This window comes from Puma concolor, chromosome E1 (assembly GCF_028749965.1).
Source record: "Puma concolor isolate L17-30 chromosome E1, mPumCon1.1.hap2, whole genome shotgun sequence".
NCBI lineage: Eukaryota > Metazoa > Chordata > Mammalia > Carnivora > Felidae > Puma > Puma concolor.
In genome coordinates, this window is record NC_141680.1 from 9698872 (window position 1) to 9714374 (window position 15503).

Genomic DNA, 15503 nt, shown 5'->3' on the forward strand with positions numbered 1-15503 from the left:
TGGAAGGGGACGGGCAGAACCCCATCCCACCCGTGACCGTGTGCTCAAAAGTCACCCACCTCTTGGACATTTGTGCCCTGGAGCCCGTGAGTCACCACCCCTCCCCCACTGTGAGCACAGATCACTTAGTGGGAAATTTGAGGCTCTTTCCTTCCCTGGGCCCCAGCTCCAGCCCCGCACATCTATCCCATCGTGTCTACAGTAGGGTTCCCCGCACGCAGACGCTAAAATGAGGGTGTGTGGACAGCAATCTGTTAAGGAGGTGTCCCAGGGAAGCCAGGCCAGCCCAGGCTCCATCCTGAGGAGGGCAGGTGGCTTTGGCCTGGTCCCTCGAGGACCCCGGGGCTCGAACCATAGATGGGCTCCCCTGGGACGTAAGCTCCCAGGCACATCTGTCTCACTGGCTCGCCTGGGCCGTCCAGACAGAAGCACAAAATTGGGAAACGTGGATCCAAGGGCGTTTGGGATGGAACAGCCATGTTGCCCGCCACAGCCAGCAAGTTCCAACAGCCCTGATTCCCCAGTGGTTGGGGTCTCTCCAAGGCCCTCCTGGTCCCCGCGTCCCCCGTCTCAGGGCTGCTGTCAGAGTCTCCACCTGGACTCTGGGCCTCTGCTCCTGCCCTCTATGCTCTGGGAACACCCAGAGAATCATCTGCAAGGTGCCCTGGATCACACGTGCGCCTCCCTGAGATACCTTCCATTGTGGCGTCGCATTGTAGGCTGAAACCAAACTCTTTATTTGCCCCTGCCTGCATTTCCTGTATCATTCCTTATTTCCCTGTCCCACGCTCCAGCCACGTGGCCCTCCTGCCTGTGCCCAGAGCATCCAGATCCTTCCTGACCTTACGGACCCTGCTCCTGCCTGTGACCACACCTGCCCTCTCTGGCTGGGCTGCCCTCTCCTCCGTTCAGGCTCAGCCCGACTGTGTCCTCTCCAGGGCCACCTTTGACCAGCCTAGCTCGCAGAGTCGTCCCGGCCAGCCTTTGCGCTGTGTATTGCGTTATTTCACTCGCGGGTCTCCGAAGTTCTCTGGCTTGCTTACTCGTGAGCTAACCTACTGCCCGCCTTCCCCACCAGAATGTCAATTCCGAACGGGCAAGAGATGACACCTGTCTCGTTCGCCGTTACTTCTTGCGCCAGGCAGGGCCCCGGGGAGAAGCAGGCCACACGGAAGCCAACAGGGGATGTTGAGACACCCAAAGATGAGCAGCAGTGGGAAGCTGTTACCAGAAAGGGCCGTGGGTGCAAGCCATGACATGGGAGCCAGAACCCTGCTTCTAGAACCATGCAGTATTTCTATTTATTTATTTATTTATTTATTTTGAGACAGGGACAGAGAGTATCAGTGGTTCTAGCTTAGGGTCCCTTAAGACAGTGGCCAGAGTTGCAAGCGTCAACAGGCTTGGCAGAGATTGGCAGACCCCCTTCCCGGATGGCACATCCCTTGGCTGTTGGCAGGAGCCCCCAGCTCCTTGCCACACGGGCCTCTCCATAGGACCTCTTGAACTTCCTCACATCGTGGCAGCTGGCTTATCGCTGAGCAGGTGATCCAATAATGAGCAAGGCAGACACCACAATATCTCTTATGACCCAGCCACATTCTGTGGACCGCTCAGGTCAGCCCTGATGCCGTGTGGAAGGAGACTACGAAAGGGGGCTATTACAGGAGGCCAGGATGGGTGGTGGGGGCCATCTTGGAGGCTGACTACCACACAGGCTGAAACAAGAAGGGAATGAGAAGAGAAGGGCCTTTCCTCCTGTCCTCTGATCTCGCTCCAATCGCTCTCATTAGCTGAACCCGACTGGAAGCCGGGGCCAGAGGGTCAGTGATGCTGTCTATAGGCTCAGCCTTCCAGGCACCGAGAAGAGTAGATAATGGACTCCAGGAAGGGAGTAAAGAGAAAAGCCAGGAGAACTCGGTATCTGGAGCAGCATCCAGCGTGCGGTAGGAAGGACAGTCGATATCGGATGAATCAATGAATTTGTGAATGAGTGAGGGAAGCCTTGGGGCTGTAGTAGTGGGGGGCTGTGCTGGTTTGGGGCCTGCGGGAGCACACAATGGTGCCTGGGGCAGCCAGGATGGCAGGTGGGAGCCACCATCTGACAGGGAGGTGGGGCAGTGTCCGAATGCTGGGACCCCCTCCTGGAGGGGACTGCAGTCGGCCTTAAGCATCTTTCCTGACAAGCCAGTGAGAGGCCGTCAGGTTCTTCCCCAGGGCCCGGGTCAGAGGCAATGGTCAGGCCGCAAGAGGCACTGCGGGACCCGCACCCCACCCTGCAGTGCCCGGTCCCCCCTGGCTTGCACCATGTCCCTCTCCTTTCTTCTTCCTTTTCCATGGGTGGGAGGAAGGGCTGCAGAATTGATTCCACAAACCGCCTTTGAGCCTCGGGCGTGGGATAGGACTGTCGCAAGTAACAGAAGCCCACTCACGCTGCCTCAGGCTAAGAAGAGAATTTATCCAGCTGTCTTGTGGGGCCCAAAGACAGCCACGCTTGGAAGGCGGGGCTAGAACTTACAGTGCAGGGCAGACATCTCTCCGTCCCGCCTCTCTGCTCACCCCGGCCTCCCTCTCCATTCCAGGGGCTCCGGGTTTACTCCTGGAGGTGGGTGGAGGTGGGGGGTGGGGGGCGGCGTCCAGCCCGGGGAGGAGACGGGGGTGTGTCTCGTCCCCAGGACACGGCTGGTTGGCTGCGGTCTGCTAGTGCCCGCTTCTGGGCCAATCAGCTGCGGCCCGGGATGGGGTCTGGTTGCACAAAGGGGCTGCTGGGCCTCACCACTTTGGCGAGCAGAGCGGGCCCTGCAGAGCGCGCATTGCTGGGTGCAGGGCGCGCGGACCCCGTTCCTTTGCGGCGCCGGTGTTCAAACTCCTCGGTCGAGGTTGCACAAGGGGCGCGTGGCTGCTCTGTACCGAGAGGCGGCTGTTTCTGGAAACCACGCAGAAACGGCACTTCCTCCTCCTCCTTTGCCGCCTCCCTCTCCTTGCGTCCTCTCCCTTCCCCACCCTCTCCTGACTTCTCCAACTCGGGGCCAGCCCTTGCTTTGTCCTGTTCTCCGCAGGAGGGAGGCCGGGAGGGGCCTTCGAAAATGGACGGAGCTGGGGGAAAATTAGATGGGCTTGCTTAAGGCGGCTTTTGTGGGTGCAAGTGAGAGAAACACCTTGAACCCACCGAAAGCAAAAGGCGTATCCCCGGGAGGGCAGCGCAGAGCGCAGCGCGGGATGGCAGGTCGGGAAGGATGCCAGCCTCAGAGCCGAGCTTGGAGTCCCCATTCCATTTTACAAGCTGTGGGGCTTGCCAGTCTATTCCACTTCCGTAAGCCTCAGTTCTCGTCTGTAAAGTGGGGATAATAGCGCCCGTTTCAGGGGATGGTTGCGAGTTAACTGCATTGTGACGAGGTTGTGCATACAATGCAGGGGCGACGCCGACCAGTAGATGAGCAGCAAATGTTGGCTGTTGTGTATGTAGTCCAGACAAACTACATAGTGGAGGGGAGCTCTCACTTCTGGAAGGACACTAGCTCGCGCTGAGTCTCCGATCAGCGGTGAGGTGACCGTATCCATTGTCCTTGTTGGTGAGGAATCGGGCTTGCTCAGTCTCCCAGGTCGGGGAGCGGCCGCGCACGGACCACGCGTTGCCGCGCCTTGCACGCTGCTGCCCCCTTGTGGCCGTGTCCGCGCACTGCGGCGGCTGCTTTGCCGCCTTTTCCTCTCTTTGTTTCTTCTTTCCAAGGCCCAGCCGCTCAGACCCAGAGGATGACCCCGGACTTTGGCAACCCTGGGAAGTGGTTGGAGGAGGAGCCCAAGCTGAGGAGCTCGGTTCTCAGCTTTGGGGCAGGTGCCGTGGGAGGGTGGCGATGTTCTTTCCCCGGAGTGGTCCCAGGAGTGAAGCCGGGCGGACCACCCAGTCTCACGCACGCACTCGGTCCGTCTTGTCTTTGAAGCGTTTGAACTGGTGCTTCTCCACCTTGGCGACACAGGGGAATCACCTGCGGAGCTTTGAAACAAGCCCCGCACGCAAGCTGCAGACCCATGCTGGGGTTGGCCACAGGCAGCAGGGATTTTTATTTTTTATTTTTATTATTTTTATTTATATTTGAGAGAGACAGAGACAGCACGAGTGAGGGAGAGGCAGAGAGAGAGGGAGACACAGAATCTGAAGCAGGCCCCGGGCTCTGAACTGTCAGCGCAGAGCCCAATGTGGGGCTCGAACTCATGAACCACGAGATCATGACCTGAGCCAAAGTTGGACACTTAACCGACTGAGCCACCCAGGCGCCCCTCCCTGAGCCTCTTCTGGCCGAGGCCTCCTCACTGGAGTCCCGCAGACTCTTCCCTTTTCCTTGGCGCTCAGGGCTACACTGTGCCTTCTCCATCCCTTTGTGTCCAGTGTGTCCTCCCCCTTAGCTCATTCCATGGCCGGGGGGCCGAGGGGGAGGGTGTCATCAGAGGCTGATGAATGTGATGAATGTGCCTTGAGCCCCAGCCTCGTAATTCCAGTAGCATCTTCCAGGAGATCCTTCACGTGGCTCCAAATGAGCTGGACACTAACCCTGCCCTGCCTTTCTGTCCCTTCTCCCCTGGAGCCCCTTGCCTTTCACCCAGCTCCCCAGCCCAAAGCCCGGACCCGTCCTCATCGCCTCCCAGCCCACACCCTCTCCACCCCGTGCCAGGTCAGGCAAGCGTGGCGGCCCTGGTCACTTTCAGCCCTTCCCGACACACCCATATGACGAGGTTCAGCAAGAGACTAAGTCTAGGAATCAGAACGTGCAGTCCAGGGGTTTGCACGTGTAATCGCCTGAAGTGATAGGTGACATTTGTTTATCAGAAGGCGTGGGCAGTAGGAAGTGAGGTTCTTGGAGAACCAGAGACCAGAGGTGCTGTCTAAACCGACTGCATTCACTCTCGAGCCTGTGTCTCCTGGATCCCCATTCGGATGCCTCGCCTCTTTGGACACTCAACACCCCCTTTACCTGCCTCTTCGCTCTCTCGTCTCCCGCCCTCAAGGTCTTCTCTTGCCTTCCCATCAGCCCCAGCCCTGCTCTGTAGGCCTCAGTTTCTTCCTCTTTAATGAATTAATTATATATTTTTTTGAGAGAGAGAGAGACAGGGTGTGAGTGGGGGAGAGGCAAAGAGAGAGGAAGACACAGAATCCAAAGCAGGCTCCAGCTGCCAGCACAGAGCCCAACACGGGGCTCGAATCCGTGAACTGCGAGATCACGACCCGAGCCGAAGTCAGACGCTCAACCGACTGAGCCACCCAGGCGCCCCAGTTTCTTCCTCTTCAAAATGGGGATAATGAAAGTGTTTCTGCTCTGGGGTGTTGTGGGGATTCTGTAAAGTCCTAGCATAACGTCCGTGTGCAGTAATCCATGTGACAGATGGTGGTGGCTTGGACCAAGTGGTAGCCGTGGAGGTGGCGAGAAGTGACAGGACCCCAGGTTGTCACCTACTCCTGCCCCCGTAATACACCCAACACCTAAACCTTTGCACCCATTTCCTCCTCACTTAGGGATGCCTCGTTTCCTCTCTCCATGCAAAAATCACAAACCCATATCAGCCCTTAAAAGCCAAACTCAAATCTGAGCCTTGGATGGAAGTCCTCCTTCTTTACCCGCTCAGGACAGCACGGTATTTACCCAGTGGGCTTTCCTGGAGAGTTGCGTGCTGAGCTACAGTCAGAGCACTCTACAAGTTGTAACTGTTTTCATCCTCACAAAATGCCCCGCGACTCTGGTTTGTTATCCCTTCACAGTCAAGTGACTTCCTGAGGTCACAGAGGAGGTACCAAAACGAGGGGGAAGATCCACCGGGTTTGGCTCTGAGTCTGTGCTCTTAACGACTCAATACACTGCTTCTCCGTTAGCAGAGTGACGATGGTCACAGGCCATCAAGTTGGCCTTTACTGAGCGCCGGGCACTCTGCTGAGCACTGGTCACAGGTTCATGGTTGAACCTCACCACATACATGTTGCTCTCCGCACGTGGGTTTGCATCTGAGCCCCAGCACTTGCTGGCTCTCAGCTTTTAGCACTGGGCCACCTGGCAAGAGCCCGCCCTCTTGGCCCTCCCTCCCCCAGGGCTTGGTGACCATCTGTGGGCTTGACGTTCCTTGGGACAGAGCTGGCGTCTCTCTAGCATCTCTCTGATGCCCCCTGGAACCCAGTGTAAGTTCATTAGGCCCTCCATAACAAAATACCACTTAAACGGCAGAGATTTATTTTCTCATAGCTCTGATAGCTGGAAGTCCAAGGTCAAGATGTTGGCAAGGTTGATCTCTTGAGTCCTCCCCTTGGCCTAGAGATGGCCATCTTCTCCCTGTGTCCTCACATGGTCTTTTCCTCTGTGCATGTCTGTGTCCCAATCTCTTTTCATGAGGACACCGGTCATACTGGCTTAGGGCCCACCCCCAATGACCGCATTTTACCTTAATTACTCTGCACATACAGCCACATTCCAAGGTACCTGCGATTAGGACCCAAATTTAAGAACTTTGGTCGGGACACAATTCAGGACAGTTATTTCAAACTCCAAACTGCTGATGGGACGGGCCTGCAGTGCCTGGCTCAGTCCGTAGAACATGCGACGCTTGTTCTCGAGGTCATGAGTTCGAGCCCCACGTTGGGTATAGAGCTTACTTACCAAAAAAAAAAAAAAAAAAAAAAAGCCGATTGTCCAGATAGATTAGAGTAGATGAATGAAGTGGGCTGGGAAAAGACTTGGCCTCCCCATTCTTTTATTTTCCCACTTTTGACATTTTTCCCCGAGGCACCACAAAAGCATTTCCCTTTCGTCTTTACTATGTGAAAGACCAGTGCGGGACCATCTGTTCACGGCTGTATCCCCGGCTCCTAGAACAAGTGCCTGTCACCTAGAGGGGGTGCTCAGTCAGTATTTGTTGAGCAAATGAGTGAGCAGAAAGGCCCTGGACATTGGGGAGAGGCAGAGACCAGGGTGAATACTAGCTAGGGGGTCAGCCAAGCCCTCAGCTCTGCTCAACGGTCAGATTGTCTGGAATTCAGAGGTCTCTGTAAATCTCGATTTTGCCACGACAGCAACGAATTCACAGAAACGAGAACATGAGGCAGATCCGTTGGCAGCACTGCCCTCTACTAAGGGGGTCCCTCCGTGAGCCGGCAGGACAGGCCTCTGTGAGCAGCCCGGGGGCGTCGTGCTCCTCCAGTGGAGACGGGAAGCTGGGGGTGAGGGCCTGGGCCCCTCTGCCTGTTCCTGCCCCTCAGGGACCCCCTGCCTGTGGTCGTCTCTGCAGGAAGGCGACGCGCTGGGCGCCACGGAGAAGCTGTGCAGGCAGCTGACTTACCACCTCAGCCCCCACTCGCAGTGGAGGCGGCACCGGGGGCTGGTGAAGAGGAAGCCACAGGCCTGGTGAGTCTCCGTCACCTGAGGTGGAGCTGCCCTGCCCCCCGCCCGGCCTCCCCTCCCCCTCCAGGGTAGCCCAAAGTGAACCCATGCCAGGCCGGGTGTTACACCACGTTCCCTCCCCCGGGGGTGAAGGGAGGAGCTGAGACCAGAGGGCTGGTCTTGGAAGGTGCCCGAAGGAGGGGAGACTGAAGGAGGGCATTCCACAAGGGCGAGAGCCGTGAGGGGAGTGCAGGCGGGACCCCTGTCTGTGGATGGGGAACTGGGGAGTGTGGGCCCATTCAGAAGGGGTGGGTGGGGAGGCCGACGGGAGGAGTTTCTATTTCCTGGTGTGCGGAATATGGGTGATGAGGTTTTGGGGTGATGGTGGGGTGGTCCGGAGCAGACGGCCAAGAAAGAATTCTTGAAGACGTCTTTGGTGCAAAAAAAGGTGATTTTATTAAAGCACAGGGACAGGACCCACGGGCAGGAAGAGCTGCATTGGGGTCGTGAGGGGTAACTCATTATATACCTCAGGTTGGGAGGGGGTCGGGGACAGAGTAAGTCTCTAAGGAATTTTGGAAGCAAGGTTTCCAGCACCTTGAGGGGCTAGCTGTTGCTAGGGAAAGGCCATTTATTACCGTTTGATAAAACCTCAGCCATGAGACCCTTTAGATGTGTATCAGGGGCCATAAGCTTTGGGAGTACAATGGCCAGCATGTATCTTGGGGGAGTTGAGATAAAGGAAGTAGACTTACAGGATCCTCGAGGTTGGGGTAAGTTAAGCTAAGGTTCTCTTTTGCCCCTAGCAAAGTGTCATCATGGAGGCAGCTGAGCTCCCAGAGGACCGTCACTCTGCCTGTGCCAAGGACTTGTCAATGGGCTGTAGGCAGTAAGGGAGTAATTTTTCATCTGCCTTAGTTTCCCACATCACCATGGCGAGCACTTAAACCCCCTTTCCTTTGTTCTTGGGTGGCCAGGAGTGTCCGAGGAGTATCATGTAGATGCCACCTGCGGGGGGGGGGGGGGTGCCAGCCTGTATTTTGCTCTGAACTTGCCCCAAGCTCCCTCATCATGGGCACTCCCACTGGATCCCCCCTGGTTCTCCTGGATGGCTCCTAGGGAGATCCAGACCCCAGCCATGCCCCTGGCCCACACAGCAATGGGAACCCTCAAGGGGTTTTGGACCTTCTAAAGATTGGGGGGTTCGGGGCAGCTGGGACACAGAACCTGTGGACCGAGACAGGTAGCACCATAGGAAGCCAATTAAAGGGGAGCCTGGAAGGAAGGCTTTCTAGAGAGAGCGCCCCTGCCTTCCTTGTAAATGATCCCGGGGCAGAGTGGCTTGTGTCCTTCCCCTAGACTGGGTAGGGGCAGGACTGCCCTCCCTCACCCACAAGAACTCTGGTTCCTCTTTCCCTTCTGGACTCCCCCACTCCAAAGCCAGGAGAGGAGCCGGATCCTGGAGGAACAGTGTGAGGCTCTCACGAAGCAAGCCCTCAACTGGGCTGAGGTCAGGGGGACAGAGCAGGACAGGAAGACCCGTGGAATCTGGAATGCCATTTCGGAGTCTGTGAGCTAGGTCTTTAGGATTGAAAAGCTGGAAATGCGAGCTCTGCTGGAATCCAGGCGCCTCCTCTCCTGTCTCCCCAACACACATGTGTGCTCAGCCCATTCTTCATTTCAACAGCTTCGCTCCCCTCAGGCGGCTTCCCATCACACTTGAGTCTAAACAGGGCCCTCCGTGATGGGCCCTCTGCTCCTCTGTGGCCTCTCACCTCTCACTTCCCCTCACTGCAAACAAGGCGGCCTTCCTGCTGGCTCGCAGACACCAACTCTTCCCAGCCTCAGGGCCTTTGCATGTACCCACTCTGCTGGAACTTTTACCAGACTCTTCTGATGGCCCACTTCTTTAAATGTCAGCTCAAATTAAGTCCTCAGAGAAGGCTTCCTTGAGCAGACCCCTCTCACTTCAATCTCGTTTGTTGTCTGTCTGTCTCACCCTCCCCCCACCCTCCCCCCGCAGTAGAGTGAAAACAGGGATCTTGTCCATCTTGTCCACTACTGTGACCCCAGTGCCTAGGACAGGGCCTGGCATGTAGTGGGAGCTTAACAAACACTTGCTGAAGGATTGAACGAGGGAGGGGATGTTACTGTCGCCATTTGACTGGCCACGATCACCCAGCTGCTAGGAGCCTTCCGGCTTCAGATCCCAAGAATAGAGACTTCTGTCCAAGCCGCCATCTTTGGGCTGCTGCTATTAACATATGCTCTTGAAACAGGCCGAGCCCCCTCCACCTTCCTCTCCTGCCCACGGTTGGAGCCCTGGGGCTCATGTGGTACCTGGAAATGGGGAGCTCTGGCCACAGAACGAGGAGCAGGAAGAGCGAGGAGTAGCAGATGGGAGAGTGGGTGGGGGTGCAGAGCACTGAGCCTCCAGGAGTCGGCAGCTACCTGCCCCCCAAGCCCAGAGCCCCTGCACCCGACCCCTGCCTGTGGTCCTACAGGGCTCTCCCTAAGGATTCCCCCATCTGGTGGGCAAGATTATCCTGCGAGAGAGGCCTCAGGAGACTTTGTGGCACTCTTGGGGACGCAGGAAGCTCAGTCCAAGTAATGACAGCAGCAAATACTTCTTCATAACTCACATGGACAAGGCATTGTCCTAAATGCTTTGTGCCTATGACCTCATTTCATGAACAACTCTGTGGTACGCGATTAGCTCCATCTGTTCAGGTGAAACTGAGGCACAGGGTTAGAGGTCACGTGACTAAAGATCACACGCACAGGAAGAAAAAAAGAGTGAAGATGCAAACGCAGGCACTATGGGTACCCAGAACGTACCCTTAGTCACTGCAGAAACATCTGGGCCCTTCTTTCCCTTGTGGCCCCTCAAGCTCTGAACAGCCGGGCCCAGCCAGGCTGAGATGTGAGGTAGTACCACGGGGACCAGAGGGCCTGGTCTCTCCCATCCCTGGCATTGCAGAGCAGAAGGTGGCCCCGTGGTGGCGGCCACTGCTGCCCCTGGGGAAAAGGCCCCCTGCTTGAACGTCGCTTGTGCCTTCTCCCCTTCAGCCTCAAGGCTGTCCTGGCTGGGAGCCCTCCGGACAACACGGTGGACCTGTCGGGCATCCCGCTGACCTCGCGGGACCTGGAGCGGGTGACCAGCTACCTGCAGCGCTGCGGGGAACAGGTGGACAGCGTGGAGCTGGGCTTCACCGGCCTCACGGACGACATGGTCCGGCAGCTGCTGCCGGCGCTCAGCGCCCTGCCCCGCCTCGCCACGCTGGCACTCAATGGCAACCGGCTGACGCGGGCCCTGCTGCGTGACCTCACCGACACCCTCAAGGACCCCAGCAAGTTCCCCAATGTCACGTGGATCGACCTGGGCAACAACGTGGACATCTTCTCGTTGCCCCAACCCTTCCTGCTCAGCTTGCGCAAGCGATCCCCGAAGCAGGGCCACCTACCCACCATCCTGGAGCTGGGCGAGGGCCCGGGCAGTGGGGAGGAGGCCCGGGATGGGCCAGTGGGCCAGGAGGACCCTGGAGGCGGCCCTCAGGATCCTGCTGAAGACCATGAGGGCAGGGAGAACATAGGCAGAGCTCAGACATGACACAGACGTAGGGGGGCCTCCCCAGGGAGTCCTGGTGGAGTAAGGTGACTGAGGCAGGCTAGGGGGCCCCACTAGGGGCCTCAGGCTGTCCCCCAAAATTGGCCAGGGCAGCCCCAGCCACCGGAGCCAGACTGTAGCATCTGGAAAGGGGGTTGTTAACACTTCTCTTCGGTCTCCACTGCCCCCTTGCTAATCTCCTCTGCTCCTGAGAAATCATCCTTGGCAGATTTGTGGGAGCAGTCTGTTTGGAGATGCGGAAAGCTTAACCTAATGTAAGAACTCACCCACAGGAACAGAGTGCAGTTCTGGCCCTACATCTAACTTCCTATTTCCTGATAGAGAATTTTTTTCCTATTCTGGGAAGCAAACTCCAGCCAGATGCTACCCTGATAGCCCAGATGTGAGCCCCCGCTCAAGGCAGGTTGGAATCTTTACCCTCATACCTGGCTGAAGGTGGGGGGTTCGGGCACTGGCTGCCCAGAGACTCCAAGAGCCTAGTCTCCATCCTGACTCCAGTAGGTTCTACCTCCTCCCTGTAAAGCCCTGGGGGCTCTGAGGAACCACTCCCAGTCTCCGCCTCCATTTCTGAAGCCGCACCTCCACCTGGGATTCCAGGGCCCCAGCCCAGGCCCAGCCACCCCATACCCTTCAAGAGCATCCCAGAATGCCTACAAATACCGGCATGCATAAAAAGGCCCACCCAGAAACCCTACACCATAACCCCTGCCCCAAGCCAAAGTCTACCAGCCCTTCACTAGGGTTCAGTGTTGCTAGTGTGCAAGCCAGAGTACTGCCCCTTTAAAAGGATCTTAAGGGTCTTTCTCAGAATTTCTCAAAGTCCCCAAAGTAATTCGTGATATGGAGCACACTCCCAAAACCTCCTATGGAGGGCTCCTTAAAAAAACCCAAGACCATGAGATCAAACTTCAAACTCTTGGCGGATCTACTGCCTCCCAAAAGTAGAGGTTCCCAAGGAGAGGAAGCAAAGGTTTTTTTCACCCTCTCTTCTTACTCAAGGCCTACAAGCCTTCTAGGCACAATAAGCCTAGACCCAAGGCATAGACTTCAAGTCCAGGGAGATTGGAAAACAGCCCTTTTAAGCTGAGAAAAAGCCCATAGATGGTGACCAGACTGCTCAGGCAAATGGCAGACAGCTGGGAAGCACGGCCTGACAGGCCTCCAGCCTCGTTGACAGGCAAGATTCCAACTCAGGAAGGCAGCAAGATGGGGGCTAGGTCAAGAACCAGACTATGGCACCTTGCCTGCCACTGCTCAAAGGTTGGACTAAGCATAGTTTCAGGAGGTGGAGGCTATGCAAAAGGACGTGGCCCAAGGGCAACAGACTGGAATCAAAGGTGTGGATGCCTTAAATGCTTTGGAACTTTCACCCTTAAAGTCTGAAGGTGTTACAGGAGAACAGCTTAGACCGGACCATACAGATGTTGACAAATGCCAATACCTGGACTGCTCATATCTAACAGCAGTAATCAAACTTTTCTCCAAATACATTTTTAAGAATCAATACTAAAAACCATCCTTTATTGTAGTACTGGTTTATTGTAATTGCATGGAAATGCTAATTTCAGGAAGAAATAAGCTTTAAGCTTAAGAACTCAGACCCTCACCCAACAGAATTTATACAAAATTAAAAAGTGCAGAAAGCTCTTTGGGCAAGGGAGAACTAGAAATATCTTTGTTAACACTAGAAAACCAACAGTGACAAAAACACATTTGTTGGTTCTACTGCTGGTAACGGAATGGGCTCTGAATCTCAGCCTCAGGTAAGTACTGTTTCCACACCAACTACTGAAGTCTAGGTTTTCAGTCCAAGCTGATGGTGGTCACTGGTCCTCGCATGGCTGACCATTCTCTGGAAGATAGCCTGCAAAGACACTAAGTATCAGTCTCACTCTCTACTCCGACCAACGGTTATTCATAGCATACACAGATATCTTCAGAAAACCACAGGTTCAACACTACACAATCTGCCGGTAATTCCAGCTATTTTTAGGCGATTTCATCACTTGATATCCTTTTTCTGCGTATCAGTTTACACAAAATTAGCTTATTCATTCTACCAAGGAGGGGGAGGGGGCCCTTGTCCAGACAAAAGCTTACCTCTACTTGGGCTGAGCTGTGGCACCACCGGCTTCAACTCCACACTGCTGATCGCTGATTTTCGACAACCCAGCACTCAAAACCTGGGGCAATTCAGGCACCCCTAGACAGGCAGCAGACACCAAAGACAACACAGGTAGGCCTTATCAGGATAGCCTCAACAACAGCTCCCAAGTTCATTGTAATAGTTCTTGGAAACGTTCTGGAGATGCTTTTTTGTAAATTAAACCACAGAAGTCTAGAAGTTTTAAGTGGCTTCTTTGGATATCGTAACCTCCACTTAAGTCACATCAGTTTTTAAAAATACTTAGTTTTATTTATTTTTTATTTATTTATTTTTTTTTAATTTTTTTTTCAACGTTTTTTATTTATTTTTGGGACAGAGAGAGACAGAGCATGAATGGGGGAGAGGCAGAGAGAGAGGGAGACACAGAATCGGAAACAGGCTCCAGGATCCGAGCCATCAGCCCAGAGCCCGACGCGGGGCTCGAACTCACCGACCGCGAGATCGTGACCTGGCTGAAGTCGGATGCCTAACCGACTGTGCCACCCAGGCGCCCCCAAAAATACTTAGTTTTAAAGATAGAGAGCAAGCACGGGCAGGGGAGGGGCAGAAAGAGGGAGACAGAATCTGAAGCAGGCTCTAGGTTCTGACCTGTCAGCACAGAGCCCAATGCAGGGCTGGAACTCATGAACTGCGAGATCATGACCTGAGGCCAAGTCAGGTGTTTAAATGACTGAGCCACCCAGGTGCCCCTAGTCACATCATTTTAAAGATCCCAGACCTAAAGCTGCCATTTTAAAAGACGAAGAAAACAATCTCAGCAAATAGGCGATTTGCTCAGGATTATACAGCAGTGAGATGAAAAGGAAATTCCTGGGTTTCCTCTGCACTCAGCTCCACAACCACTATGAACCATAATCAGGATCTCAGAGATGTTGCCAATAAAGGTCAAGGGCTACACGGATACAAGGGATTAGGTTAACCAGATAAAATTCCCACTATCTAACGGGAACTTCACCTAATGTAACAGGGAGGCTCACTCAACCACTAAACTTCTCCAGAGATCAAAACTCACCTCAAGGCAGGCCACTCATCACTCGAATCTTCAGCTGCTACGATCGCACGCTAACTGGCAACCTGGGTGAATACAGAAAATAAAGGTCACTGCTCAAACCAAGATCCGCCAGGACACCGGCAGCTGGGGAGGACTTGTTGACTGCAGTCAGCCAGGAACTGTTATCGTCAGTTATCGCTTCTGACGGCACTTCCTATAAGTGATTTCATCAGAGCAGTCAAGCACCTCCCCACTCCCCAGTACCACTCCAGAAACCTGGACACCACCTGGAAACAAGCCGTAATTGCTCCACAAACAACCAGGCCGTTGGCTGTTCTCAGCAACACATTGTGATGGTGCGGTGTCCAATGCACAAACCTTACAACTGTAAACTATCAGCCAATTCCGCTGCATTTGAGCAACCAAAACGTTCCAAATTATAGCTCCAACCCCACCCGGACTAGGTCCTACCTTAGGGAGGGATCCTGCTCCCGGCTGGCACATGGAGGGCGACGCGTGTTAAGGGCCAAGTTCTGGCGGTGATGTTCAATCACCCTGTCGAGGTTTCAGCGACTGCGGTCAGACAGGCATAAAAACCGTCAGTTGTCGATTCTGACTGCACTTCCTAATCTCATTATCATGGGGACAGTCGGCCAAGTTCTCCTCGTGGCCCCCATTACCAACCTCACCCGCGAAGCGCGCTCACGTGCAGGCCGACCCACACTTACCCACTTCTCCAGGGTTGGCGCGCTCCCCACGGCGGGTCCGGGGAGCGGGGGCCCGGCCTTCGGGGACCTCAGGTTCCTGGGACTGCAGCAGCCCTACGGGATAAACAGGCACGCGGCCCTTGAGCCTCGGTCCCCCGCGGCCCTACGCCGACTCTCCCCCCACTGACGCGCCCGCCACGAAGCCCGAGACGCCCTCCACTCCCCACATGAGCCTCCCGAAACCTTCTTTGCAGAAACTAGGAAGCTTCTAGCTCATTTGCCCTTGCCGCCAGCTACTAACCTAAATTACAAAACTCGCTTACCTCCATAGCGACTCTAAGGGAAAGGTCGCTTTAGCTGCGTGCCTTGCCTTTAAGGAGTCGGAATATTCCATTCTTCACAAGAGGGCGGGTAATGCTGGCAAAGACTCACGGGAACTTCCAGCCCATTTAACGATGCAGACTCCGCCCCACCACCCCAGGCCACCCCCCCTCCTTTAGAGCCCATGGTCTCTTCCATGGCCCAGGATAATGTGACTCGCGGTGCCAGGAGTGCTCCAGGGCGCATGCGTGGGGGCTGAAACACGGTAGCAACGAGGCGTTGGGGCCCCAGGCGCTTGTTAGCTGCGTGGTTTTGTGCGAATCACTCAGCC

The 15503-nt window shown here is 55.4% G+C and overlaps 1 protein-coding gene, 1 long non-coding RNA gene and 3 other non-coding genes across 6 annotated transcripts in view; 1 reads left to right on the plus strand and 4 right to left on the minus strand.

Moving 5' to 3' along the window:
- The window catches only part of LRRC75A (leucine rich repeat containing 75A), a 47223-nt gene extending 34721 nt beyond the window's left edge, over window positions 1-12502 (plus strand). The window contains exons 3-4 of the mRNA XM_086686102.1: window positions 7267-7382; window positions 10428-12502. Coding sequence (XP_086542228.1) covers window positions 7267-7382; window positions 10428-10968 — 657 coding nt within the window. The 3' untranslated portion in view covers window positions 10969-12502. The remainder of the gene's footprint in view (window positions 1-7266; window positions 7383-10427) is intronic.
- Window positions 12503-12505: 3 nt separating this feature from the next.
- Window positions 12506-15238, minus strand: LOC112857113 (uncharacterized). Of its 2 annotated transcripts, XR_003223296.2 has the most exons (6): window positions 15175-15238; window positions 14873-14965; window positions 14616-14717; window positions 14166-14227; window positions 13087-13189; window positions 12506-12850 (listed from the first exon to the last, which is right to left on the minus strand). It is a non-coding gene; the product is annotated as an uncharacterized LOC112857113 (long non-coding RNA). The 2 variants fall into 2 exon arrangements; XR_015243881.1 differs by lacking the exon at window positions 12506-12850 and having other exon boundaries at window positions 12872-13189.
- LOC112857171 (small nucleolar RNA SNORD65) lies at window positions 12921-12994 on the minus strand. Its single transcript, XR_003223309.2, has one exon. It is a non-coding gene; the product is annotated as a small nucleolar RNA SNORD65 (small nucleolar RNA).
- Window positions 14311-14381, minus strand: LOC112857166 (small nucleolar RNA SNORD49). Its single transcript, XR_003223304.1, has one exon. It is a non-coding gene; the product is annotated as a small nucleolar RNA SNORD49 (small nucleolar RNA).
- LOC112857167 (small nucleolar RNA SNORD49) lies at window positions 14722-14792 on the minus strand. Its single transcript, XR_003223305.1, has one exon. It is a non-coding gene; the product is annotated as a small nucleolar RNA SNORD49 (small nucleolar RNA).
- Window positions 15239-15503: the final 265 nt, after the last annotated feature.